General features: G+C 38.2%; 2 protein-coding genes and 1 long non-coding RNA gene across 6 annotated transcripts; 1 reads left to right on the plus strand and 2 right to left on the minus strand.

Moving 5' to 3' along the window:
* The first annotated feature begins 14,830 nt into the window (after positions 1-14,830).
* LOC137233857 (uncharacterized) lies at positions 14,831-17,593 on the plus strand. Of its 4 annotated transcripts, none has more exons than XR_010947579.1 (4): positions 14,831-15,041; positions 15,102-15,224; positions 15,286-15,595; positions 15,655-17,591. XR_010947579.1 is itself a non-coding variant. In XM_067757343.1 (4 exons), exons 1-4 carry the CDS (start codon positions 15,033-15,035, stop codon positions 16,079-16,081), a joined length of 477 nt encoding a protein of 158 aa, XP_067613444.1. In that variant the 5' UTR covers positions 14,831-15,032; the 3' UTR covers positions 16,082-17,593. The 4 variants fall into 4 exon arrangements, 2 of the variants coding, with proteins under 2 accessions (XP_067613444.1, XP_067613438.1); XR_010947583.1 differs by having other exon boundaries at positions 15,286-15,557; positions 15,655-17,590; XM_067757343.1 differs by lacking the exon at positions 15,286-15,595 and having other exon boundaries at positions 15,655-15,903; positions 15,986-17,593.
* LOC137233846 (putative nuclease HARBI1) lies at positions 17,037-18,889 on the minus strand. The gene is made up of 3 exons (XM_067757325.1): positions 18,651-18,889; positions 18,223-18,596; positions 17,037-18,166 (listed from the first exon to the last, which is right to left on the minus strand). Exons 1-3 carry the CDS (start codon positions 18,745-18,747, stop codon positions 17,405-17,407), a joined length of 1,233 nt encoding a protein of 410 aa, XP_067613426.1. The 5' UTR covers positions 18,748-18,889; the 3' UTR covers positions 17,037-17,404.
* A 36-nt stretch (positions 18,890-18,925) lies between these two features.
* On the minus strand, positions 18,926-24,805 carry LOC137233877 (uncharacterized). The gene is made up of 2 exons (XR_010947588.1): positions 24,172-24,805; positions 18,926-23,679 (listed from the first exon to the last, which is right to left on the minus strand). It is a non-coding gene; the product is annotated as an uncharacterized lncRNA (long non-coding RNA).
* Positions 24,806-25,574: the final 769 nt, after the last annotated feature.

Consider the following 25,574-nt stretch of genomic DNA (forward strand, 5'->3'; position numbering starts at 1 on the left):
ATGTGTGTCCAGGAGCAGCTCTAGGGTGTCCCCTTCTGTGCTGGTCCAGGTACCATTCGGTCTCCGCAGAAAGCTAATAGCTGTTTGCGTCTTAGAAAGCACGCACCGTAGCCTTGATGTGTCAACGACACTTTCGACTCCAGTGCGGAAATTTCTCCATGAAGTTCTCTTCGCTTGTCTCAGGACTTTTTTGTAGGTCCTTAGATTGTCCTTGTATTCTAGCCATTGTGCCCCGTTATCAAAGAATTTGGCTTTGTTGAACTGTTCTCTACAGGATTTACGAAGTAGGTCCAGATCATGGGACCAACAGTGAGGTTTACGCTTACCGCGTGATTTTGGCAATGGACAAGCCTGTCCTAAGGCATTTGAGAATGCAGATGTGAAGGTTTCTATCATACCCTCTAGCTCCTCCGTTGATGAGGAGCTTTGTGGGGGCAGTTCTGGTACTTCTCTTGCTAACAGCTCATTATGTAGGTCCCAGTTTGTATTACGTGGGTTACGTCTGGCAATGGGCTGATCGACGAAGAACTCTAACATTACTTCAACATACCGGTGGTCTGAAAAGGAATGTTCCTCAAGAACACGCTATTTTTTAACCCACCCAAAAACGCTTCCGCTACAAATAGTGAGGTCAATAACCTCCTTACGGTTTTTAGTAATAAAAGTTGGTTCATTACCTACATTGCAAACTACAAGGTTAGTTGTTAAAAGGTACTCAAAAAGTGACTCACCACGAGTGTTTATGTCGGAACTACCCCACTGCACGTGGTGGGCGTTTGCGTCTGTCCAGATTAGCAGATGGCCTCTGCGTGAGTCGGCCACCAGATCCTTTACCGTCTTTTGCGGAGGTTCCCCTACGTCGTAAGGTATATAAACGGAGGCTAGCGTTAATTGGGTGCCCCCGCTTGCCAAGCTGGCCGCTGTAACGTCACAATTGCTATAATTAGGTAAGAGAAAGATATTTAGCCCCGACTTTACTAAAATGCAAGTTCTAACTTTACCTTCATCTGCAGCTCGGATGAGCTTAAACCCAATGGCTCCCAATCCGCAAATCCTTGAGTTGTTCACCCAGGGTTCTTGGATAAGGACCACTTCGACGTCGCCTTTAAAAAGGCGACTGATGAGAGCAGCCGAGGCAGCCTTACTTTTGTGCAGGTTTATCTGGAACAACCTCAGCATGAGCTTGCTCAGACTCCCCTGCCTCCATCACCGTGATGTTGGGATCCTCTCCGTCGCTATCCAGCAGAGCATCCTCCATCGAAAAATTGCCCAGAGCCCCTGCGCAATTTGACGTGGCGGAAACCAGGCTTTCAGCGTCGGAGATTTCCGCTTCCACTTCGGGTGCCTCAATGTCCGTGTCCAAAGAGGCACTCGAAAGGGATGCGCGCTGTGCGTCCCCACGGTATACGTGAATTACGACCTCGCCGAGGCTGTAAAACACTCTTTCTTTGCTCCGTCTAAGGAGCTCGAGAGCTTCCTTATTCAGGGCTAACACGACCTGTCTCCTAGGTCTTACAGCGTCCGCGACTTGGATGACACTCCAGTCCTGCGTTGGGAGAGCCGAGTTCATCAGTTGCAGCATCCTGAGAATTCTCTCAAGTTGTGCTGGAACTGCTGGAACCCATGCCCTGGCCCTTGGCCGAGCCGGAATGTCCTTCCAGTCGACGACCTCAATAATCGCCCGGGATAGACTTGTCCCAGCTCTGCGGCTGCTGCCTTGTACAGCGCAACAGACCTTGCGTCCTCGCAAGCGAGTACCTTGATTTGGCCCTGGTACCATCCTGCATCAGAACCTTGCGGCGGACTACCCGGAGACTCCATCAGCACGTCGAGAACGGCATTAACGATTTAATTCCGGACGTACGGCCACTGGTCTTTAGGGATAGCACCACGGTCATTCCCTCGGTCCAGGATTCCTATAAGGATCCGGCCCTTGGCTACCTCGTCAAAGCAGGGTTTTGGCTACCGCGGGGTGATTTTGGTGCCTTTTTGGCGGTGGTTTAATATCCTCATCGGACCTTTGACGCTTGTATGGGGTTGCGCTTTCTACATTTGTTGGCAGAGAACCCCGAAAATTCGGCAGTAGAGCTCGCGCCCTTTCCACCGAATTCCTGGCGTTCTCTGACAGCGTTTTCAGCGGAATGCCCTCATACCTTGACAGCATTTTTCAGCCCTTCTCTTGTTCCTGTGGAACGATCCCTTGTGAGACACTTCTTGAGAAGGGGACCGACCCGTAGTTGCCCTCGCGGTCATACCCCCGGATGGTGTCTTCTTTATGGCTCCTTTCTCCTTTGGCTCAGTGTGACCAGATCGTGGGACCCCTGTCACAGCCGGGGGGAGAACAGTCGCCGTACCGTCGTCAGACGGGCGCCCAGCATCAGCAGGCGCGTCAGTGTTCGCCGTTGCCAGCGCAACTACCTTCGCCGCCATACTGGTACTTGCCCCCGTCAGATCACCTAATATCGTTTTGACTGAGGTTGCCCTCTTGTCGTCCATGGGGAGCCGACCCGTCGTTTCCAACGCAGTTGCTCCCCCGGTTGAAGTAGCTGTTGCGGCCCCGTTTTCCCTTGGCTCGGAGTGGTTAGGTCCAGAGACCCCTGCCACAGCCGTGGGAAAAATGGTTGCCGTTCCGGTGCTTGGTCGGTGTCCGGCAACATCAGGCGCGTCAGGGTTCGCCCTTGCCAGCGCAACCCCCTTCGCCGCCATACTAGTGCCAACCCCCACCAAGTCGCTTTTCCCTTTAGCTTTGGTAGCCCTCCCTAGTTCACTAGGGCGTATGGATACCATTGGTGTTGTCCTTCTCCCTGTGGAGGAGGACGAAGTTTCTTTTTTGTTTTGTTTTTTATTCATCTTGTTCGTACGACCCCTTGCTAGACGAGGCCACCTTAGGGTCAACTTATTGAAAGGGGGAAAAGTGTCGTCCGCCGCGGCAGAGCCCCTTACCGCGGTAAGACCATTTGTACTCTCTGAGGCGGTCGGTGTCAGATAGGCTCCGTACAAATACAGCCAGATTAACCTACCGGCTGCACACCATCCAATGGGCACGGTGCCACATAACACCCTGGATTGGGAGGGGGCAGATCTTGGTCATCGCTCACCCTAGGACTAGGCCACCGCAGTCATGGAGATCCATATGAACCTGCATCCTACTGGGTGGCATAGTCCCGTGGTCAGCGACTAAGCCCTCGGATCACGGCAAGATGTCTGTGCTTCGCGAGAGCATAGACAAGTATGTCAGTATTAAAACTAATCAATTTACTATTCTTACTGGGTATCGATGAGTTCGTTCACTACGACATCCATACCTCCCATGATCTTTCTATGTTATGCACTTATGGACCAGACACTTCAATCTCACCTTATCAGAGAAACTTCCCGAGCTTGGGTTGTAACGTGCCTTCCCTTTTAGTACGCTATAGACGGTTGTTTAAAATGCATTCTAATTGCTTTCTGCTTAAATTTTATTATGGGGAGCTTAATGCCTTCGAAAGTTTCATACTCCATAATCATATCAAAAAATAAAATGCTTCAACTTTACCGAGTTAACTCATCGAAACCGATCGCCTTCGTTAATGTTCATATTTAGCGTTACTTTCAAACATGTTATGAACCTTCTCTAAAATTATGGTTTAATTTTTCACTGTGTAATAATAAAAAAGCTTTGCATATTTTGAGGCTGGATGTGCTTACTCAACTGAATGAATTGGTGAACATAACCAAATATAATAAGTACCAGTTATTCAGTTCTGGTAAAGTTAAACTTAGCTTAACGCGGCCATTTTGTCAGATTAAATAAATGTAAAGCGCGTAAGCCTCCGAAAAGATTTTAGGCCGAGCTTCTCTTCCAATTTGCGTCGTGCTCCTTTTAATTTTTCCTACAAATTGGCGGGACGGGACCTACTTGTTTTATGCCGCCTCCGAACGGCATCTGCAAGGCAGATGAGTTGTCACTGAAAGATTTTCAGGGCAGAAATGCACGCGGAATGCTTGCCAAGCACTGCCGAGGGGCGACCCCGCTTAGAAAGTTTTTTTCTTCTAATAGAAAAAACTTTTTTCTACAATTTTGATGTTGCTCTGCCCGGGGCGTGAACCGAGGATCTTCGGTGTGGTAGGCGTAGCACGCTACCATCACGGCCGCCGTCAGGTTACTTAGTAAAAAAAACTTGTATCTAAAGGTGTATTGCCGAGAGCCATTTGCCATGGTTAAGAAGCAAAAGTAACAGGCGAATTCCACGAAAATGTACTTATATGTATCGACCTCTCATAAAATAAAAATTTTGTCTTTGTATCAATAAGTTTTGGATTTAAATTTTATTTAATTAAAAAAAATTTTATTTCTTGGTTTTACAATAATATATATGTACTTTTATAATTTTTTGTTACATCACACATTTGCAGTACGTTGTCAATACACGTTATGATTTTTTACTTTTTTCCCATACCAGTATTTGTTTGAAGGTTTTACATTTATGTCAGTAAAATAAATCATAGATAAAGTTCGTGATTGGTCTCCACTGCATTTGTGAAGTATGTATGATTGCTAAGTGTAATCAAAAGTTTCAAAATACTGTGATGAATGTGAACATAAAATGGTTAGATCTAGTTTACATTTAACGAAATCGAGATTAACTTCATTTGCGTACTTAATTCCTAATCGTTAATTAAATAATAAGATTTCCCATATAAATTTTTCCCAGCGATAATCTATAATTATGAAACAAATTTTAGAGATCCCGATTTTCTTCATTAAAAAAACAACTCTTCTAGAGTGCAATCTCTACGCTGAGCACGAAATCAAAGAGAAATATGAAAATTTACTAGAAAGTAACCCTAGAACTAGGTTGAAACATATTGTGGCGAATGTTGAGATCCACTAGGCTGTTAGTAAATAATCACACAACAACAAAAACATGAAGCAGCCACTCTTATGAACATGTACACATTAAAGCTAGCAAGACTTATGTAGAAGGCGACGAAGAGATATCACACACACACTCACATGTAGTTATCAGCCGAAGTAGTTACTCACACATACACACGCATATGTATAAAAACTACAAATATACGCGTATATGGCTGGTAGCCAAGCATGAGCTACAAGAGTTCTAGAGGGTGAAACGTCTAGACCTTTGAAGAGATATGCGTACGAGGCAACAGAGTACAAAAGCAGCGCAGCTGAGTAATAACTAATCAGTTTTGATTTAAGCACGCTATTGGTTGTGAAGTATGATTGTACTACTCCCAAATTAGTCTAATAAAGATCATTTCTGTATTGCAAAGAATATTGGAGTGATTTATTCAACAGTTTAGCGATTCGAGCGTTAGCAGCTTTCAAATAAGCGGAATCTCCCGAAATTCGTTACAACATATATGTAAACGCGTAGATTATCTGTTGATGACTTACTGTAGATTAGTGCATGTGTAAACGGGTCTTAAAGTATTTTTTACCCTAATTTCAAATGTAGAAGCTCTAGTCTCCGATTTAGTTTTTAATAAAAATAATTTTTTTAATACATACTCTTTATTATTCTCAATTAAAGAAAGTTAAATTTTCTTTTAAAATTTGCCTTTTATGAGTTGATCCGGAGCACTACCCTGAATTATCCAACAATAATCAGTTAACATATGCGCGTTCCAGTGTGAGGGTTGCAACCCTTTGCAGACCTTTTGAATACGTTCCTAACGGGTTTAGGCGAACTTGGTTCTACAATAGTTGCAGCCTTTGAGCTCATACTTCAGCGGGTACAAATGTAGCTGTAACTGTCCCGCCCTGCTTACGATTGACACCAGTTCCGAGGTAGTTAGATTGAATGTCTCCCATTTTTTTCCACAGGTACATTTTTGCTTTATTAAAAGCAGCTTCGAAAGGTACTGCGTGCTTACTTTCTTATCACAGACCTTCTCTGGGATCTGCCAAATAGTGAAAACCTGGTCAATAACAATCAGTTCGGTAACACTGGTAGTCCTTCGCACAATACTTTAGTAATAAACCGCCTTTGTCAGTTTGTCACAGTTGGGTGGCGGAACGTATTGTATTTTTACATCAGGAATTTGAGCATCGGATTCGTATTGGAATATCGGGTTCGTACAATATCGTTGGCACTTACCAGATTTTATGGACATGGGGAAAACCTTTTACACGCAAATATATACGGAATAAATTTCTTAAGGTTGTATTTACGGACTGAGCGTAAGTACTAAATAACTCACTTCCATGACATCATATGCGCTTTTAGGACGGTCATACTCTGTTCAGTGTGTCTCGTGTAAGGGATGGTTGCATAGGACAGGTTGTTCTGGGCTTGATCCCAAAACCCGACGTCCACGTAACTTTTATAAATCTTTTGTGGCTCCTTGCTGTTCACGTCCAAGGGCGTAAGGACACCCAGTCCCAGGGCCACAACAGCAGTTGCGTCCTGGCCTTCCTCAACCCAAGCGTAGTCACCCGTCACTTACTCCCAGAGTGGCGACGTCTCCCCCTATGCACTTCAGAATTCTGCAGTTAAACTGTAATGGATTAACTGGTAAGATCACGGAGATAGTCGATTTCATGAAGCGGCACAACATCCGCATTGCTGCGATTCAAGAGACTAAACTCACAGCAAGATCTGCACTGCAAACCTGTTCTGGGTATAATGTCCACAGAAAAGATCGCATGAGCGGAAATGGAGGCGGCCTCGCGTTTATAATACACCACTCTGTGCAATATCATATATTTGATCCTGGCATCGACCGCAGGGACAATGTCTTAGAACGTCAAGGCCTATCTGTCCGGTCAGACGATGCAAACCTAGAAATCATCAACATCTACATCCCTCCTGCCACCTGTTGGCCCAGTGGATACAGCCCTAATATTAGCGCCTTATTCACTGGCAGCAATCGCATTATCTTAGGCGACTTTAATGCCCATCACGATCTATGGCATTCAAACTTGCGGGCGGACAGTAGGGGTGAGATGTTGGCGGATCAAATAGAAGAAACGACGTTCTGCACAATAAACGGAGACGTCCCCACACGTATGGTAGGAAGCTGTCACAGTTCGCCGGATATCTCAATCGTGAGCGCAGAACTCGTAAACTGCGTCAACTGGCAGCCGATGGTAACATTGGCATCCGACCACCTGCCTATACTTATTTCGTTCGAGCGTACCGCCGACTTCATCGTTATAGAAAAACGGTCTTTCATAAACTTTAAAAAAGGAAAGTGGGACGAATACAAATCTTTTACAGACAACCTCTTTGCTGCCCTCCCTATTCCGACTGGTGCCCGCCAAGGGGAGCGTGCTTTCCACAAGGTCATTGAATCCGCCTCGGCACGTTTCATTCCCGCCGGGAGAATTCCCGAAATTCGGCCCACTTCCCGGCGGAGGCCGCAAATTTAGCGAGAGAACGTGACCTTATAAGACAGCTCGACCCAGGCGACCCCCAAATAAGGGATATAAACCAGCGCATCAGATTGCTTGTGGATGAACACAAGCGGGCGAAATGGGAGGAGCACCTATGAGGTTGTAACCTCTCTGCCGGTGTGGGTAAACTTTGGTCCACCGTAAAGTTCCTATAGAATCCGTCTAAGCACAATGACAAAGTTTCCATCGCCTTCGGCGATAAACTGCTGTCGGATTCGAAAAAATTAGCGAGCGCTTTCTGCCGTCAATACGTATGCATTCTACGGTCGACAAAGATAGACGGAGGGCCAACAGACATGCACATAAACATAAATTCAGCGCGTCACCAATTACCATCACCGCCAGAGAGGTTGAAGATGCCATTGGTCACGCTTAACCATCCCAAGCAGTGGGACCAGACGGCATAGCCATGCCGATGCTTAAAAGCCTAGGGAAAGAGGGTTTCAAATACTTAGCACATGTCTTCAACCTGTCTCTTTCCACCTTTGTCATACCCGAAAAATGGAAAATGGCCAAGGTGGTCCCGCTACTAAAGCCTGGGAAACCAGCTAACATAGGAGAGTCGTATCGTCCGATATTTCTCCTATCAGCAGTAGCAAAGACGCTTGATGTCATTTTGTTCCCCTACTTCCAAGCAAATTTGCAGCTAGCCTGTCATCAGCATGGCTTCAGAAAACTCCATAGCAACCCCCACCATAGAACAGTACTCGTAGCGCTAGACCTATCAAAAGCTTTTGATACGGTCAACCATGGCACGTTACTGCAAGACCTGGAAGGGTCTACCCTTACCCCATGTCTTAAAAGGTGGACCGCAAATTATCTGGGTGGTCGGCAGGCATCGGTACAATTTAGAAACGAAACATCAAAACCAAGAAGAATTAAGCAAGGCGTGCCACAGGGTGGTGTCCTCTCCCCAATTTTGGTTAATTTCTACATATTCACCACCAGAAGGAGTCACTATCGTTTCATACCCCGATTACTGCACAATAATGGCCACAGGCCAAGGCCCACAGATCGTTGAGCTCTGCAACAGAATAAACGGCTACCTCCCTGATCTCTCCAATTTTTTCGGCTCGCGAAACCTGGCATTACCACCCATCCGCGACCTTATTCACAACATGGACGTCCCAAATGTCGACAATTTTGAACATACACATCTTGGGTGTAAAGTTTGATCAGGATCTACATTTTGGTGAGCACGCAGCCGCAAATGTTCCAAAAATCCAGAGCCGTAATAACCCCTCAAATCCCTTGCTGGCAGTACCTGGGGAAAAGATAAAGAAACGCTCATTACTACATACAAAGCAATTGGCCAGCCGTTTACATGCTACGCGTCACCCATATGGTCGCCAAGCCTAAAAATTACCCACTGGAAGAAGCTACAGGCCTGAAAAAATACTGCTCTCAGAATCGCCACGGGCTGTCTTCTTATGTCCCCAGAACACCATCTACATAATGAGGTGAGAATACTCCCCATCAGGGAGAGAAATGAGATGCTAACCAAACAGTTCCTGTTGAATACCCAGAAACCTGAGCATCCAAACAGACATCTGATTGATGAGCCAACACCGCCTAGGGGCTTAAGGAGTCATCTCCGTAAACATTTTGAGGAAATACGGCACCTGAGAATCCAGCCGTATCAAGCAAAAAAACACAAACAGATCCTTGGTGAACTCCACAAACAGGCGTCGGACCTTTATGCCGGGAATTGCCCGGTGAATCCAGTACTCAAAAAAAAGTATCCAAAACTTGTGGAAGAGGAACGCATGCTCCCCAGTGAAACGCGTATCACTCTTGCTCAACTTCGTTCTGGATACTGTAACAGGTTAAACTCTTACCTATCCGGAATCAACCCCGACATACAAAATGTATGCCCCGCTTGCAATGTGTCTCCACATGACACCAACCATCTCTTTAATTGTAATGTGGAACCAACGCCTCTAACACACCTTTCATTATGATCCACCCCTGTTGAAACAGCAAGTTTCCTTGGACTCCCATTAGAGGATATTGATGACAATTTGTGATCGGTCGCGGCTCTTAGGTGGGGCGAAGCACTGCTACAACAACAACAACAACAACATGGCATCATATGTACGATTTACTATAAGACATTCAGTTGTTAGCTTGGCAGTTGGAAAGTTCTCATCTTGCACTTGTTTTTATGTTAAATTGGTCTCGTGGATGGGGAAAATGCCTATTGTATTAACCGGAATTGTAAATATCGATACTATGTAGATGCTGAACCTGTAAGGCTATCTGAGTATGGGACTCATCTCTTTTTTGTTGCCCTACCCATTAAAACCGAATCACCTAGGCAATCTTATCAGTTGGCTAGTAGAATGTGGGTCACGCAACTGCTGCCCGAATCCCGTCTGTCACTTCCGCAAGTAATCTTATGGTTGACAATGGCTGGGATAGGTCACCAAGTATACCTTCTATCCGGCTGCGTTGTAAAGCGAAATGGATTCCACAATATGGATAGTTCGGGGATTCAAAGAATTGGTTCAAATAAACCTCGACATTTCATGTGATTGCTGCAACGATGGCTACAGCTCTAAACAAAGGTGGTAGGCTTTCAAAATTTCCTGCTGGAAATTGTCTTCACTACTTCAGGACAAAAGTGATAGACTTACCTGTCTGTGGTAGAAGTCAGCACTGTACCACAGCGGAGCAGCGTACAACAGACACTTAATTATTACACCAGTTGGCATCCGATCAAGTGGATTTTCACGGGCAGTCGGTTCTCATGATTTCCTGCTTGAAATATTTTCCACCCATTCAAACAAAATTTAGTAGACTTACCTGACTGTGGTAGAAGCCAACTCTCGACCACAGCAGAACAGCATACCACAGACGCTGAAAGATTACCCAGTTGGCGTCCGAGCAAGCGCATTTTCATAGTGAAGACTTATGTAACTTGTGTTTCACAGTTATCTGTCTATTAAACTTTGATCATTAAACAATGTTTACCCCACAATTCCATTCAAAAGATAATATTTTAGAGAAGAGTTTTTTGAGGGTCAACATGCGCTTCAGCCACGAACATATACCACAGAGAAGAGTCAATTCATGCTATTATGTAACACTCGGCTGAATATTAGACCCTACAAATTTGATTGAAAAGACTGTACCATGAGCAAAAAAGTATTTCCCCAGTTTACGAAGTTAGCCTCCAAGACATAGATTTTGATTTTCGAAAAACTAAATCTAACCCACTTCTATTAGTTTTATTTACTGTGTTTAAAAAATTAAAAAGGTATGAATGAACTATTCAAACTTTTTTCCATGCAGGTCTTTGAACGAAGCAATATATTTTTCCTTTTTTGAGGTTAAGACCGAACCACGGCCAGCTTTAGCCAAGCGTGCTAAACCGTGATTCGTTAGGCCAATTCTGATGACGAACTGGTATTCAGCACAACAAAAAGCCGGACATTTCTTGCCTCGCATTACCAGATGTGTCCACTTTTTTTGTGCAGCTGTTGCTGTTAATCTATCGCTTTTGAGAAGATTCGGCTTTTGAGTCTTTAGAAGGCAGGCATTTTTTTTTAATGTAGTACTATATAAAGTTTATTGGGAAGACTTACATTTCGAACCTCGAAATTCAATATCAATGTTTGGCGACTAACTACAAAAAACTATCGCCACCGATTTTTTTTTTTTCGTTTTTCGCTGTTAGCGCCTAACCACGATCCGTAAGACCAATTCTGATCGTCCGCTTTGATGCCTTCGAAGTTCTGGCATCTGACCCCCTCTAATTTATACAGTCCCAATAAGAAACGAAGGCAGATCAGCTTTCAAAATGAATGACCGAATTTCGAACGGGGTGATAATTTTCGTTTTTAGATCAACCTCTACAAAGATTGCTTTTTAATTTAATCGGTTCTTTGCAAGCTTGTACCGCCGAGCCATACTAGAACTAGCTTGAATGTGCTTTTACAGAAAATATCTTTGAAAAAAATTTGAAAGTGCTAGTTTTCGTATGGCAGGTCAATACGTTCTTAACAAGTTAAAAGAAAAAAATTTCTATTTTTTCTATTTTGCATTTGCAATATCAACAAGTAAGGAAGGTTAAGTTCGGGTGTAACCGAACATTGCATACTCAGTTGAGGGCTATGGTGACAGCATAAGGGAAAATAACCATGTAGGAAAATGAACCGAGGGAAACTCTGGAATGTGTTTGTATGACATGTGTATCAAATGAAAGGCATTAAAGAGTATTTTATGAGGGAGTGGGCCATAGTTCTATAGGTGGACGCCATTTAGGGATATAGCCATAAAGGTGGATCAGGGTTGACTCTAGAATGCGTTTGTACGATATGGGTATCAAATGAAAGGTATTAATGAGTATTTTAAAAGGGCGTGGACCTAAGTTCTATAGATGGACGCCTTTTCGAGATATCGCCGTAAAGATGGACCAGGGGTGACTCTAGAATGCGTTTGTACGATATGGGTATCAAATGAAAGGTGTTAATGAGCATTTTAAAAGGGAGTAATCCTTAGTTCCATAGGTGGACGCCGTTTCGAGATATCGCCATAAAGGTGGACCAGGGGTGACCCTAGAATTTGTTTGCACAATGTGGGCATCAAACGAAAGGTGTTAATGAGTATTTTAAAAGGGAGTGAGCCTTAGTTCTATAGGTGGACGCCGTTTCGAGATATCGTCATAAAGGTGGGCCAGGGGTGACTCTAGAATTCGTTTGTGCAATATGGGTATCAAACGAAAGGAGTTAATGAGTATTTTAAGAGGGAGTGGGCCTTAGTTCTATAGGTGGACGCATTTTCGAGGTATCGCAATAAAGGTGGACCAGGGGTGACTCTAGACTTTGTTTGTACGATATGGGTATCAAATGAAAGGTGTTAATGAGTATTTTTAAAAGGGCGTGGGCCTTCGTTTTATAGGTGTTCGCCTTTTCGAGATATCGCTATAAAGGTGGACCAGGGGTGACTTTAGAATTTGTTTGTATGATATGGGTATCAAATGAAAGGTGTTAATGATTATTTTAAAAGGGCGTGGGGCTTAGTTCTATAAGTGGACCCCTTTTCGAGATATCGCCATAAAGGTGGACCAGGGGTGACTCTAGAATTCGTTTGTGCAATATGGGTATCAAACGAAAGGAGTTAATGAGTATTTTAAGAGGGAGTGGGCCTTAGTTCTATAGGTGGACGCCTTTTCGAGATATCGCCATAAAGATGGACCAGGTGTGACTCTAGAATGCGTTTGTACGATATGGGTATCAAATGAAAGGTGTTAATGAGTATTTTAAAAGGGAGTAATCCTTAGTTCCATAGGTGGACGCCGTTTCGAGATATCGCTATAAAGGTGGGCCAGGGGTGACTCTAGAATTCGTTTGTGCAGTGTGGGTATCAAACGAAAGGAGTTAATGAGTATTTTAAGAGGGAGTGGGCCTTAGTTCTATAGGTGGACGCCTTTTCGAGATATCGCCATAAAGATGGACCAGGTGTGACTCTAGAATGCGTTTGTACGATATGGGTATCAAATGAAAGGTGTTAATGAGTATTTTAAAAGGGAGTAATCCTTAGTTCCATAGGTGGACGCCTTTTCGAGATATCGCCATAAAGATGGACTAGGTGTTACTCTAGACTTTGTTTGTACGATATGGGTATCAAATGAAAGGTGTTAATGAGTATTTTTAAAAGGGAGTGGGCCTTCGTTCTATAGGTGTTCGCCTTTTCGAAATATCGCCATAAAGGTGGACCAGGGGTGACTCTAGAATGAGTTTGTACGATATGGGTATCAAATTAAAGGTATTAATGAGAGTTTTAAAAGGGAGTGTTGTGAAGGCGTTTTCCAGATATCGACCAAAATGTGGACCAGGGTGACCCAGAACATCATCTGTTGGATACCGCTAATTTATTTATATATGTAATACCTGCCAAGATTTTAAGGGTTTTTTATTTCGCCCTGCAGAACTTTTTCATTTTCTTCTACTTAATATGGTAGGTGTCACAACCATTTTATAAAGTTTTTTCTAAAGTTATATTTCGCGTCAATAAAACAATCCAATTACCTTAACATATTTCATCCCTTTTTTCGTATTTGGTATAGAATTATGGCATTTTTTTCATTTTTCGTAATTTTCGATATAGAAAAAGTGGGCGTGGTCATAGTCGGATTTCGTCCATTTTTAATACCAAGATAAAGTGAGTTCAGATAAGTACCTGAACTGAGTTTAGTAAAGATATATCGATTTTTGCTCAAGTTATGGTGTTAACGGCCATGCGGAAGGACAGACGGACGACTGTGTATAAAAACTGGGCGTGACATCAACCGATTTCGCCCATTTTCACAGAAAACAGTTAACGCCATAAAATCTATGCCCCTACCAAATTTCAAAAGGATTGGTTAATTTTTGTTCGACTTATGGCGTTAAAAGTATCCTAGACAAATTAAATGAAAAAGGGCGGAGCCACGCCCATTTTTAAATTTTCTTTTATTTTTGTATTTTGTTGCACCATATCATTACTGGAGTTGAATCTTGACATAATTTACTTATATACTGTAAAGATATAAAATTTTTTGTTAAAATTTTACTTTAAAAAAAAAATTTTTTTAAAAGTGGGCGTGGTCCTTCTCCGATTTTGCAAATTTTTATTAAGCGTACATATAGTAATATGAGTAACGTTCCTGCCAAATTTCATCATGATATCTTCAACGACTGCCAAATTACAGCTTGCAAAATTTTAAATTACCTTCTTTTAAAAGTGGGCGGTGCCACGCCCATTGTCCAAAATTTTACTAATTGTAATGAATTATCGCACTTTTTCGGTTTTTCGAAATTTTCGATATCGAAAAAGTGGGCGTGGTTATAGTCCGATATCGTTCATTTTAAATAGCGATCTGAGATGAGTGCTCAGGAACCTACATACCAAATTTCATCAAGATACCTCAAAATTTACTCAAGTTATCGTGTTAACGGACGGACGGACGGACGGACATGGCTCAATCAAATTTTTTTTCGATCCTGATTATTTTGATATATGGAAGTCTATATCTATCTCGATTCCTTTATATATGTACAACCAACCGTTATCCAATCAAACTTAATATACTCTGTGAGCTCTGCTCAACTGAGTATAAAAAAGAGAAAATATCGAACATTTCTTTAAAAAATGTGTGTGTGTTGTTCTTTAACATTATTACAAAAAAATGCTTAGCTTACATACATGCATGCGCGCTTCATATGCTATGCTATGCTATAAGTGCAGACAGGTTCTTTTTTCTTTATTATAAATTGTTATTTACAATTATTTAGAGGCAGCTTAATACTGCCTTTGGGTTTTTTTCTCAGCTTTGCACTTATGAAATTAAAAACTATGTAGAAGAAATGTGAAATAAAAAAAAAAAATTATCAAATAAAATTAAATAAAATTTAATAGGGGGACTCATGTAACCGTATAAATGCCTTATAAAGTGTGTAAACGTATAAATTTATCTAGTTTACGCACGAGCTGTCAAATTTTGTATGAAAAATCATTTACACAATTTGTATAAATTTACGCGCACATTTTACCGTGTAAACGTGATAAACTCAAAGGAATGCAACCTTGCAGACATAACAGCTGATAAAAACTATTTGCGTTTGCTAAAAAGTTAATTCAAGCAATGGAGGAGGTAAAATAAACAATTCTTTTGTAATTTTTCCATTTTTATATATAATCTATTGTATTTCAGAACACAAAACAAAAATCCAAACGAAGAAGAGTAAATCCATCACACCGATGGACAGAATCAGAAAATATGGATTTAATTGAAGCAGTTGCTGACGCAACTAGAGGCCGGCCGGAGTCTTTTGAGGTATGTATACAATTGTTTTGAGTGCATTAATTGCTGATAACTAAAAGTAATATGTTTAAAGTTTAACATATGCGGTAGTCGACTTAACCTGCCCAATATTGCTGCCACCAGCTCGACTAACTTTCAATTTAGCTGCAATATTTACCAGCCTTGGCCAGGAGCAATGTGTCGCATATTTCTTTACATATTTATATGTGATTGTTTATTGCGTATTTTATGCCAACTTGCACTGACCCAGCGTTGCTGTTACATGTTTCAACTAAATATCGCCGTTCAGGCTGGGACGGTCTGTTGTATACATATGTACATGTGCATAATTGTGGCCGTATGTATGTACGTTGATTTTGTGATTCTTTTACTAGGATTCTATGGTCTACCTACTTCGGCAAAATGATGTAAATACTTATATTCAAATATTTTGCTATTTCAGAAGCCGACAGCCGAACGCTTCTACACAAGAATAAAATCAATGGCAAGCAGTCTAGGACAAATAGAATGGATGTCATTAAAATGCAAAATGAGATACCTCAAGGCATCGTACGTGTCTGCTCTCGATTGGAAGAACAAGACGGGGTCTGGTTTGTTGGCCAGTGGTGACGAGTCTAGTGTGACAGCATACATACAAAAAATATGCCCAAATTTCGATATGCTTGCTGATATATTTGGGCAGCGCAAAAATGTAAGCCCGCCGTTTATTTTCGACAGCCAAATTGATACGCAAATGACAATCGACCATTCCTACTTAATTTCCTATGTCACAGACACAGAACCAGAACAGGACTACGTCTTTGAGCCTGTCGCCAGAAGCCAAACTAGTACTCCTGAGCCTCTTTGTCTTCAAAGTAGTGTTGATTTAACGCAACACAAGCAGAACAGAATGTGTAATGCAAAACCGGTCAATACACAACATAGCACTTTTGAGCATAAATTGCTACAAACCAGAACGTTATCGCCGATTCAACAACGAAAAAACAAACGGAAAAAAATGCCTACTACTAACACCTTTAACGACCTTCTTCTTATTCAAGAAAAAAAAACTGGAGTTAGAAGTTCAAAAACTAGAGCTTGAGAGGGAAAGGGAAAAAAATTAAGTACAACTAAAAGAGCTTGAATTAAAAAATCAAATTGAATTAAGAAAGATGGAACTTGAAATACAAAAAGAAGAGAAATTACAAATTGAAAAATTAAAATTAGAAAGTCAGGAAAGATTGAAGAAGTATGAAATTGATTGTAAGCTTAAGTAGTTTCATTCTTGTATTTTAACCAAGCAGACGGACACACTGCTTATTGTCATAGTGAAGCCCATCGAGACAAAGTTTAGCTATGATACTATGATGGCATAGTTGGGAACAATGCATTAGATTTAAATTTCCACTACCACTAAATTTTTTCATGGTAATGAAAACAATTTGGACTACTACTTAATTTTTTAATGGTAAAAAATTTAATGCTGGTAGAGAACGTTACACTAAAATTATAATGGTAGTGGAAAATTTAATTTAAGTCAAAAAATTTAGTGGTAGTAGAAATTAAAACCTAATGCATTTTGTTCAACTATGAATAAAAGTAATTTTCTGGCAGCTAGATTCACGACTATTAATTTACCTGCTTTGTTGAACAAAAAATATGTGAGTAAAATGATTTTGTTTGTTTTTTTAGGGTAATATAAATTTTTAGAAAATGAATTACTTAATTATATTTAATCAGATATTAATGGCAACAACTCTGCCTATATCAGCACTTTTTAAAGAAACTAAAAATTTCAGTGCAATCGTATTTTTGTTTAATGAAATTTCACATTTTCAGTTCTTTAATTTAAAATTTTTTATTACAAAATAAAAGCGAATTCAAATGCAATGAATTTTTAAAATTAATAAATATGAATAATTACAAAATGGATTGTGGAGTTTTCCAAACATATAGCAAAAATTAATGTGTGTGTGATTTTGTAGAGAGAGTGAGGGGAATAGAAATTAAAATTAGAACAGGAATAGGAATAAGGATAGGATAAGAAACAGAGGCAGTGGAAAAGACGGAGAAAAATTGGTGGGGGAATGAAAATTGGGGAGATGAAGAGGAAGAAGAACAAGAGAGTAAGTGGAAGGAATAAAAAGGAAGAAGAGAGGTTGGTATGGTTATAGGTGTAGAGAGAGGGATAAGGATAGAAATGTGTAGTTCTGTTAATGTGATGCGTGCATAAAAGTTAGAATAGCACGCCGTTTTGCTTCACCCTCGCTGCTAGACCAATTTGGTGTTTCAGGCCCCTCTTCATCCTCGCCACCAATATCACCCTCAGTTATGTCAATGTTATCGTCTTTTTGCTGTATGACAATGTTGTGTAGAATTGCACATACTAGTATCCACCTACAAGCAAATTTAACCGACTCATCATTTCGTATCGTAACTCTGAGCTCTTTTAAACTGTTAAAGCGCTCCTTCAATATACCATAACAATGCTCAATTCTTATTCGATATTGGCTAAATTGGCGGTTAAATGCATTTCGCTCATGCGAAGTCATTTCTGTAGAGGTGGATCTGTAGGGGGTTATAACAGTACTTGTTAATTTATAAGCACTGTCGCCTGCCAGCCATTGTGCACCTGTAAACAAGCTTGAAGCTTGGGTCACTAAACTACAATTGTTGTATATTCTGGCATCGTGGACGCTTCCAGGGAAGCCGAGCACCAAATGACGGATTCGTAGCTTATAGTCGCACACAGCCTGCGCTTTCAATGAATACATATGCTTCCTAGAAAAGTAAGCTTCCGGATCGTCAAGCGGTTTCTCGGCTAACTTTATTTCAGTGCCATCAACATAGCCAATACAGTGGGGCAACTCGTCAAAAGTTTCAGCTACTAAACTTTGACGCTCAGCACTGTCTGGCCAGTACACAAACTGCTGTCTCACCTTCAAAATGGCTTGAAATATTCTATTCGTCATGTTCTGTATAAAGATTTGGTATTAATTATTATTTTTCAAAAAAAAATTTTAAGTTCTACCTGTATTGCTCCGCCATCGCTAACACCAAACAAACTCGCAATTTTGCTTATCGTGGCACCCTCTCCACTTGAGCTCAGGCGATATAAAACAACTAAAAGTTGCGTTTCTAGCGCGAACTGCTTGCAAGAGCGCGGACCGTTGAATATTTCGTCGTCCTTGATCAAGTCATACAACACTTGGAACGTTGAGCGGCTAACTCGAGCAATTGTTCGAAACCTTCTTTCATCTAAGTCAGGCCATACGTCTTGCAAAAACTGGTGAGATTTAGGGACGGAATGGTGAACAAAGTCACACCCATACCTTATCTCAGTGAACGCTACCATAGCAAACGTGAAATCCTCCCAAATTTCGTCCTCTTTCCTTTTTTTATTCTCTGCAATGAAAATGGTTTTTACACAAGCCATCTGGCCAAAAGCACAAATATTACCGTCATTTTCATCAGAAATCTCCAACCTCAGCAAGTCATTTACAAGAATATCTTTGTAGAGACGTTTTAGTTTTAATTTTTCACTTAATCTTGGCATTTTTTAATTAATAATAATAATGAAAATTTTTTTTGACAGTAAAACAGCTGATCGACAATTCAGTTTATCAAGAGTATTACTAGGTGCGTTCATATAACAGCGTGTGTAAATGCATATAATTTTACACCTTATAAGTTTATAAGCTATCATGAGTCCCCCTAATATAAAAAAACACAAATTAAAAATAAAATCATTCGAAATGTATATTTTAAAGTAAAAATCAAAATTTTTATATTTCTTAGTTTTTGAGTGCTTTGTTCATAAAACTTTTTCGCGCAACTACACACATGTTAAGGATGTATAATTCAGTCTGTATAAGAGTTGTATATGTGTGTGTTTTTATTGTTGCCTTAATGAATGTACCATGTAAGTGTAACAGGTAATACGCCCGCGTACAGCTAACAATTAAGTTTAAAATGTTATTTATTGCAAATAATAATTTCCACTTTTGTGTATATTTTTTGTTGTTTTGATTTGTATGCATCATAATTTCATTCTTTCAATTTAAATTAAATGGAATATTTATCATAATTTGCTTTTTTTTGCTTATTAAAAGTATAGAATTAAAAGTATTTTTTTATGATTAAATAAAAAAGCTGCTTACACTTTGTCATTTCACCTTTTTGCTGCGTTCCTTCTTAAATATTTTTATATTTTCAATGAACTGCGCGAAATATATCAATGAAAGCATTTACAATTTACTTGTTGTTTTTCTACAAATATCAATTTTGAAAAATTTTGGCGAATAACTTTTGGTTTTCTTCAACTCGTTTCTAACTTCTTCTATCACACTCAGTTTCAAATGAATTTCGAGCGAATCTCGAATTTTAAAATCATATATTAACTTTTTAAAAAGTGGTGATCATTTGCACTTAAATTGTATGTATGGATGTGTGAATTTAATACTTAAACAATAGTAATAAAATTATTAACAAAGAATAAATTATAAAAAAAAAAATACTTTGCATACAAAAATTGTTTGTATGCCTAAAAATTTAAATAAAAGATCACTAAATTGTTTTTGTCGCTTGAGGAGCGCATGTGTTATATTGCAAGTATGCCTGATTACGTTGAATACATTTTTTCCAATTCCATGTTTACAATTTTTCGAGTTCGAATTTTTTTTCGAACACATGTTGCAGTTTTTTTTTTTGCTGACAAATTTGTTTGCGCTTAAATTTAAGTTGTTTCTGGCTTGAACTTAAGCGTCGAGATTCTATGACCTGGAAATTGTTTTTCGAACTTTATAGTTTCTTGAACTTAAATTTTTTAAGGCTGCACACTGGACCATTTTACGCACTCGAATTTCAAAGTTTTTCGAACCCAACAATTTTTTCAAACTTGAATTTCAAAGTTAGTCGTCCTGAATAACTTGGTCCGAATTCAAACTTTAAAATTTCTATAATTTTTCGAAATCACACCCCGAAGTTTCTACAGCTAAAAAATTTTTGACGCACTCAATATTACACAGTTTTCGACATCGTATTCGAAGCGTTTGTCCGATAAAAAAAAAAAAAATGATAGAAATCTACTTCGCATCTACTAAGAAGTATACACAGAGCTGGAATAAGCCTTTCTAACTTAGATTTGAAATAAATACTGTCAAAAAAGTTGACGTAACAGAACATGCTACTCGCAACATATCCACAGTCCCCCAGCTCAAAATGTAGAAACTCTAATCGTATATTTTTAGAGCAAGTAGCTCTTAGCTCAATGCATCACTTATGAAACTAGGGTAAGTAAAATACCTCGTAGTTCGAAAATGCCTCTGGCACTGTATAACAAATCAAACAAAGCCATTTTGAAAGATAACAGTATTGATTTCGAATACAAAAGGTTTGAACATTCCTCAGCTAAGAATGATGAATACAACTTGTTAGTATACTCACATACGGAATATTACATATGAGAAGCGAAGCATGCAGCGTATTCAGTACGGCCAACGCTTCGCATTGAACATTGAGTAAATGGTATTTCACATTATAAATTTTCACTCTTTACATTTGTTTCAAATAATTAATATTCATATATTCAAATATGATGAAATGCCTGAATATTTACTATTTATTAGGAAATGGCTATTTTACGAAATAACAGCCAGAGAGCAAAAATTTAAAAGGAATTTAAATGTCAAGTTTTATTAATTTATTTGCAATTGTCTGTAAGTTTAAAATATATTTCGGTTTAGTTGGTTCATTGTATAACATTTAAAAAAAAAAATTTTTTTTTAAATTGAATTTCTTCGAAAATCTGTTTTCGAAAATTTCTAATTTTTTGGAAGTTTTATGTTGTTTCGAAATTATCAGCAGGCATGCAGCTATTGCTGCATTTAGTAGTTGTTATTTTAATTTAAGAAAATCTGTTTTAAAATTTTTCGAAATTTTAAGATATTTTAAAATTATCAAAATGCATTCGGCTATTGCTGCTTTTAAAAGTTGTTACTATAATTTGAGTTCTAAAGATAAATTGTATCTCGAAAATGCCAAGCGTTTAATACAAATCGTTGAATTAAACTTTCGGAAGTGGGGTGGTTAAACGTTTTTCAAAGAGTCTAAACAAACATATATATACATAAACATATTTTCGAAATTAAACGTTTTTCATTTATTTTCGCGACAACGGTGAAACTTTTTTTAATCATTTTTTAAAAAGTTACAGCAGCGGAAAATGAAAATCAGTCACTTTCGAAGATATGTTTAAATTATAGCTCTAAAACCAATTCTAATTGCGAACGGCTGAAATAACTCAAATTTTGAAAAACTGAAAATTGTTTTTTTTTTTTTTTGTTGTTTCATCATTGTGAACTATAACCATAAGCTTTCCTGAAAACACGGATCTACGAAAAATACTGCGCCACTTAAGACATTTTTACTAAAATGGCAGTGCAGTTAAGAAAGGAAATTTCAAGAATTGTTTCGCTTAGGTATATTTCTTGTTCTTAATAACCAGTAAACACAATTCTTGCCTGAAACTTAAACTTTAGGCTTTCATTATTATGCATTTTGCTTTAATTTTAGTCTTTTACAGACGTCAAAATAGAAATTTAAAATAAGAACTAAAAAACTTTAATGCGTCCTAATAGCTTTTTTTTATTTAATACTAAATTTAAGAACCTCCAGCTTTTTGAAAATGTGTGAAAATAAGTGTTTTATGCTTTTCATTTTGGAATCGTTAGTAATATTTTTGTACTTTTTTCAATTTAATTTAAAATATTATTTTGTTTGTGACCACTAAATTTTTCGTTTTAAAATTTTTAAGAAAGAAAACTGTCAGAATAAAACGGTAAATCTTTAAGTTTTTGAAAAATGATTTGCGTCTTTAATTTGTTTTCAATTATTGTTGTACACAAAGATAACATTACAGTTTTACAGTTTACAGTTTTGACTTGATTGATATTGCAGTATTAATATTGTGTTGTTTTGGTTTTTTAAGTGTATAAACTACATATTGAATACATATATTTTTTGAAATTCTTTAGGTATAGTTTTCTTATTTTAGCTATTTGAATCTTTTGCTTGCATATATTCTTAATATCTCATATTGTTTTACCAAAAAATAATTGAACAAAATATTATTTATTAAAAAATCAAAATACAAACATTTTGCGAACATAAAACAGAATTTGAATATTGATAGTTGGTTTTTTGTTTTCTTTTTTTTTGCTGTTTTTATTATAAGTAATTAAAGTAAATCGATTTCCATTTTTTTTTTGTTTTTTTTTTTTGTTTTTGTTTGCAAAACTTTAGTTTTCTTTAGAAATTTTTTGAATATTTTTATATTTTTTGTTTATTATAAGTTTTTTTTATTATATTTTTTTTTTTTGTTTGTTTGCTTGAGCGAACCTTTTCCCATCTGCTTTTCCCATCTCTGAACCGTACACATGCTCAACTCAATCGCTTAACTATAAGATTTGATTTTCCTTAGCGCCTGCTGCCCGCATTCTGCTTTGCCGCGCTTTTTTCCAAATTATTTACTATAATTTCATATTTTGCTGAGCATATACCGCTCTTTCATTTCAATTGTGTTCTGATTTGTTAAGAGATACAAGCTCAAAATTATTTGTAAAAAATCTGAAGCTGTATCTGAACGACAAGCCAGCACACAATTATACAACGAAAAAATGCGCTGGAACGGCATCAATCTTTTGTATGATGGTCCGCCACATTTATTTTTTTTGTTTTTTAATTTTTTCTTTTTAAAACTTTTTTTCGTTCGCATAATTTTATAAGATTTGAAATAGAATTAAACATCTTTCCCTTCAAATTTGCGCCCGCTCTTAATCCCTTTCGAATTGTTTTTTTTTTCTTCTTCTCTTTCTTTTTCTTACGCTTAACTTACGTACATACAAGCATACATATACAGTATTTTTAAAGATAAAGAAAAATCAAACAAATTCTAAATCTTTCGTTATTATGATGCATAGCAAAATATACACACATCGCAGTGGAGAGTTGGGTGTTATTGTTTAGATGACAAAAAAAAAATTAAATGTATGCTGTTCCAGTTGCTTACGTTGACGGTTTCGCTTTTTCATTTTTTTTTTTTTTTGTTTTTTTTTTTTTTAACGAGAACGAAAGTTTTGTTGTTGTGTCATGCAGGATATGTCATTGTCGTTGACGTTTCACAACTTCAATTTTCTTTTACGTTTCATAATACAAAATTTGTTTCTACTTCTACACAATAACTTTTTATCTCTTTATAGCAAATTTTTTTGCTTTTCTCATTTTTCTTGCCTACTCCTCTATACTTTGACCGTCTTAACTGGCAAATAATTATCATCCTGCAGTTATTTGTTGAGTTTGTACGCAAAAATCTGATGTATTGACTGCACACTGCTGTTTTGCGTATGTTCTGTATTAACACTGTTCGAAAATTGGAATAATTGGAGATGTCGGCCAATCTTCCTCCTCCTCAGAGCTGATACTTTCGGTTCTGTAAAAGAAAAAGTAAGCAGTTTTAGATAATGTAAAGATAATTAAAATTTGAAATACACAAATTTTTAAATATTTCAATGCAATATAAGAAAAATTATAGTTTCTGCTGATTTCGAAAAGATTTCATACACTATTTTTATTCATTACAGAATTCTTTTTTTTTTTCAAAGGAAAACAAATTTTGCACATTATATGGGAGAACGCAGCTATTGACTTGACGTTAGGAAAAACTCAGCGAGTGCACATAAACCAAATCTGTGGAGCAAAATCAGAGACTTTTAAGAAAAGGGAAAAAGAGAAAAAGGGAATTTATATAGCCAAGGAAGACGAAAATTACAAGAAAAAGGAGAGGTAAAAGAAGCTGGAGGAGAAAGAGGAAAAAAAGATATTTCTGACGATGACGATGGTAATGATGATGCTCATTATGGTGGTGATAATTAAAAGGAAATGAAGAAAAAGTTCATTTATTGCAACAGTCACGGTTACGTACCGGGTGCGGTTACAATTAAAGTTGCGGTTTTGGTTAGTGCTCTGTTACATTAGTCAATAATATGACACTTAGCCAAAATTCAAACTCAACTCCTTTTTTTTCGAGATTTGATTGCATGGAGGAGAACCTTCTTATATTTGAAAGTCCCAGTTCCAGGTTATTGTCCAATGCATAAAATGATTAATTTCTGGATTAACTTTCCAAAGTATGTAAGTAATTTAGGCTCCACTAGTACACAATGGTAATACCAACTGGCCAGAACCATGTGTAGCAGCTTGCTATTTGTATTTAACTATGTGCTTTGTAAACTGGTTTTTTCATGGCACCACGCCAGGTTATATTCAAATTGTCTTAAGTTGTTAATTATCCATTTAATTATTGTAATTATTTTTCATATTCACTCTAGTCATGTGCACATGACAAAATTATTAATTATTAAAATTCAATATATGGCTTGTTGCCATGTTATTTCAGTATCCCGTTATGGGTAAAGTCCCGTTCGTATATAATTTTTATGGCGTCACGCTAGGTTCTCCATTAATTTATGTATGTATGTATAATATTAGGTTAGGTTTTTTCTTGGCACCACGCCATTTTTCCAATGTCACTGATTCGGGTACAAGTCCCGTTCGTATATAAAAACCTTTTGATTTGTATGGCATCACGCCAGGTTTTCCGTTAGTTTATATATGTATGTAAATTTTTTAGGTTAGGTTTTTAATTGGCACCACGCCATTTTTCCAATGTCACTGATTCCTATTAGGAGTGCATAAAACCGCCCTAACTCCAGGTCAGGGAGGCACTGCATCTCCTAACTTCGCCAAAACGCCCGAGGGACGCACCGAAGCCAACCTTGTGGACTCTTTAATTTTTCACTCAACGCAAAAAGCCCAAAAATTTACGTTGAGTAGAGGATGACCCGAACGACCGCTCGCGCGAAAAGACAAGACCGGAATGAAACTCAACTCCAAAGAATTTCGCGCTAAAATATTAGTTCGCCTTGAAATTTAAAGATTTTCCGAGCTGTACAATTCTTGGAACTCAACTTTAAAGTTTTTCGAACTTGAATGTTTTTGAGCTCAAACGTTAGAGTTTTTCAAGCTGCCACATATTTACGAACTCAAAATGCAAAGCTTTTCGAACTGCAACACTTTTCGCACTCCTATTTTAAATTTTTCGAACATAAAAATTGTATCTAACTCGAATTGCAAAGTTATTCGTGGTGGAATATTATTTATATTAATTTTTGTTCATCAAAAAAAAAAAAAAAAAAAAAACAGCGATTTGAACAAGTATTCGAATAGTTTGTCCAAAAAACACTGCATTGATAAATTTATTGCCGAGTGTTTGCGTATCGACTTAGAATGCTGAATTATCATTTTTAGCTCAGATTTCAAAGCTCT

Source organism: Eurosta solidaginis, chromosome 1, assembly GCF_040869045.1.
Source record: "Eurosta solidaginis isolate ZX-2024a chromosome 1, ASM4086904v1, whole genome shotgun sequence".
NCBI classification, from domain to species: Eukaryota; Metazoa; Arthropoda; class Insecta; order Diptera; family Tephritidae; genus Eurosta; species Eurosta solidaginis.

Coding starts and splice junctions, on each gene's coding strand:
- LOC137233857 (XM_067757337.1), top strand. Junction 15,225..15,654: donor GCCGGCCGGAGTCTTTTGAG/GTATGTATACAA, acceptor TTGCTATTTCAG/AAGCCGACAGCCGAACGCTT.
- LOC137233846 (XM_067757325.1), bottom strand. CDS start 18,747: ATGCCAAGATTAAGTGAAAAATTAAAACTAAAACGTCTCTACAAAGAT. Junction 18,597..18,650: donor GATTTCTGATGAAAATGACG/GTAATATTTGTG, acceptor TTTTCATTGCAG/AGAATAAAAAAAGGAAAGAG. Junction 18,167..18,222: donor GCGATGGCGGAGCAATACAG/GTAGAACTTAAA, acceptor ATCTTTATACAG/AACATGACGAATAGAATATT.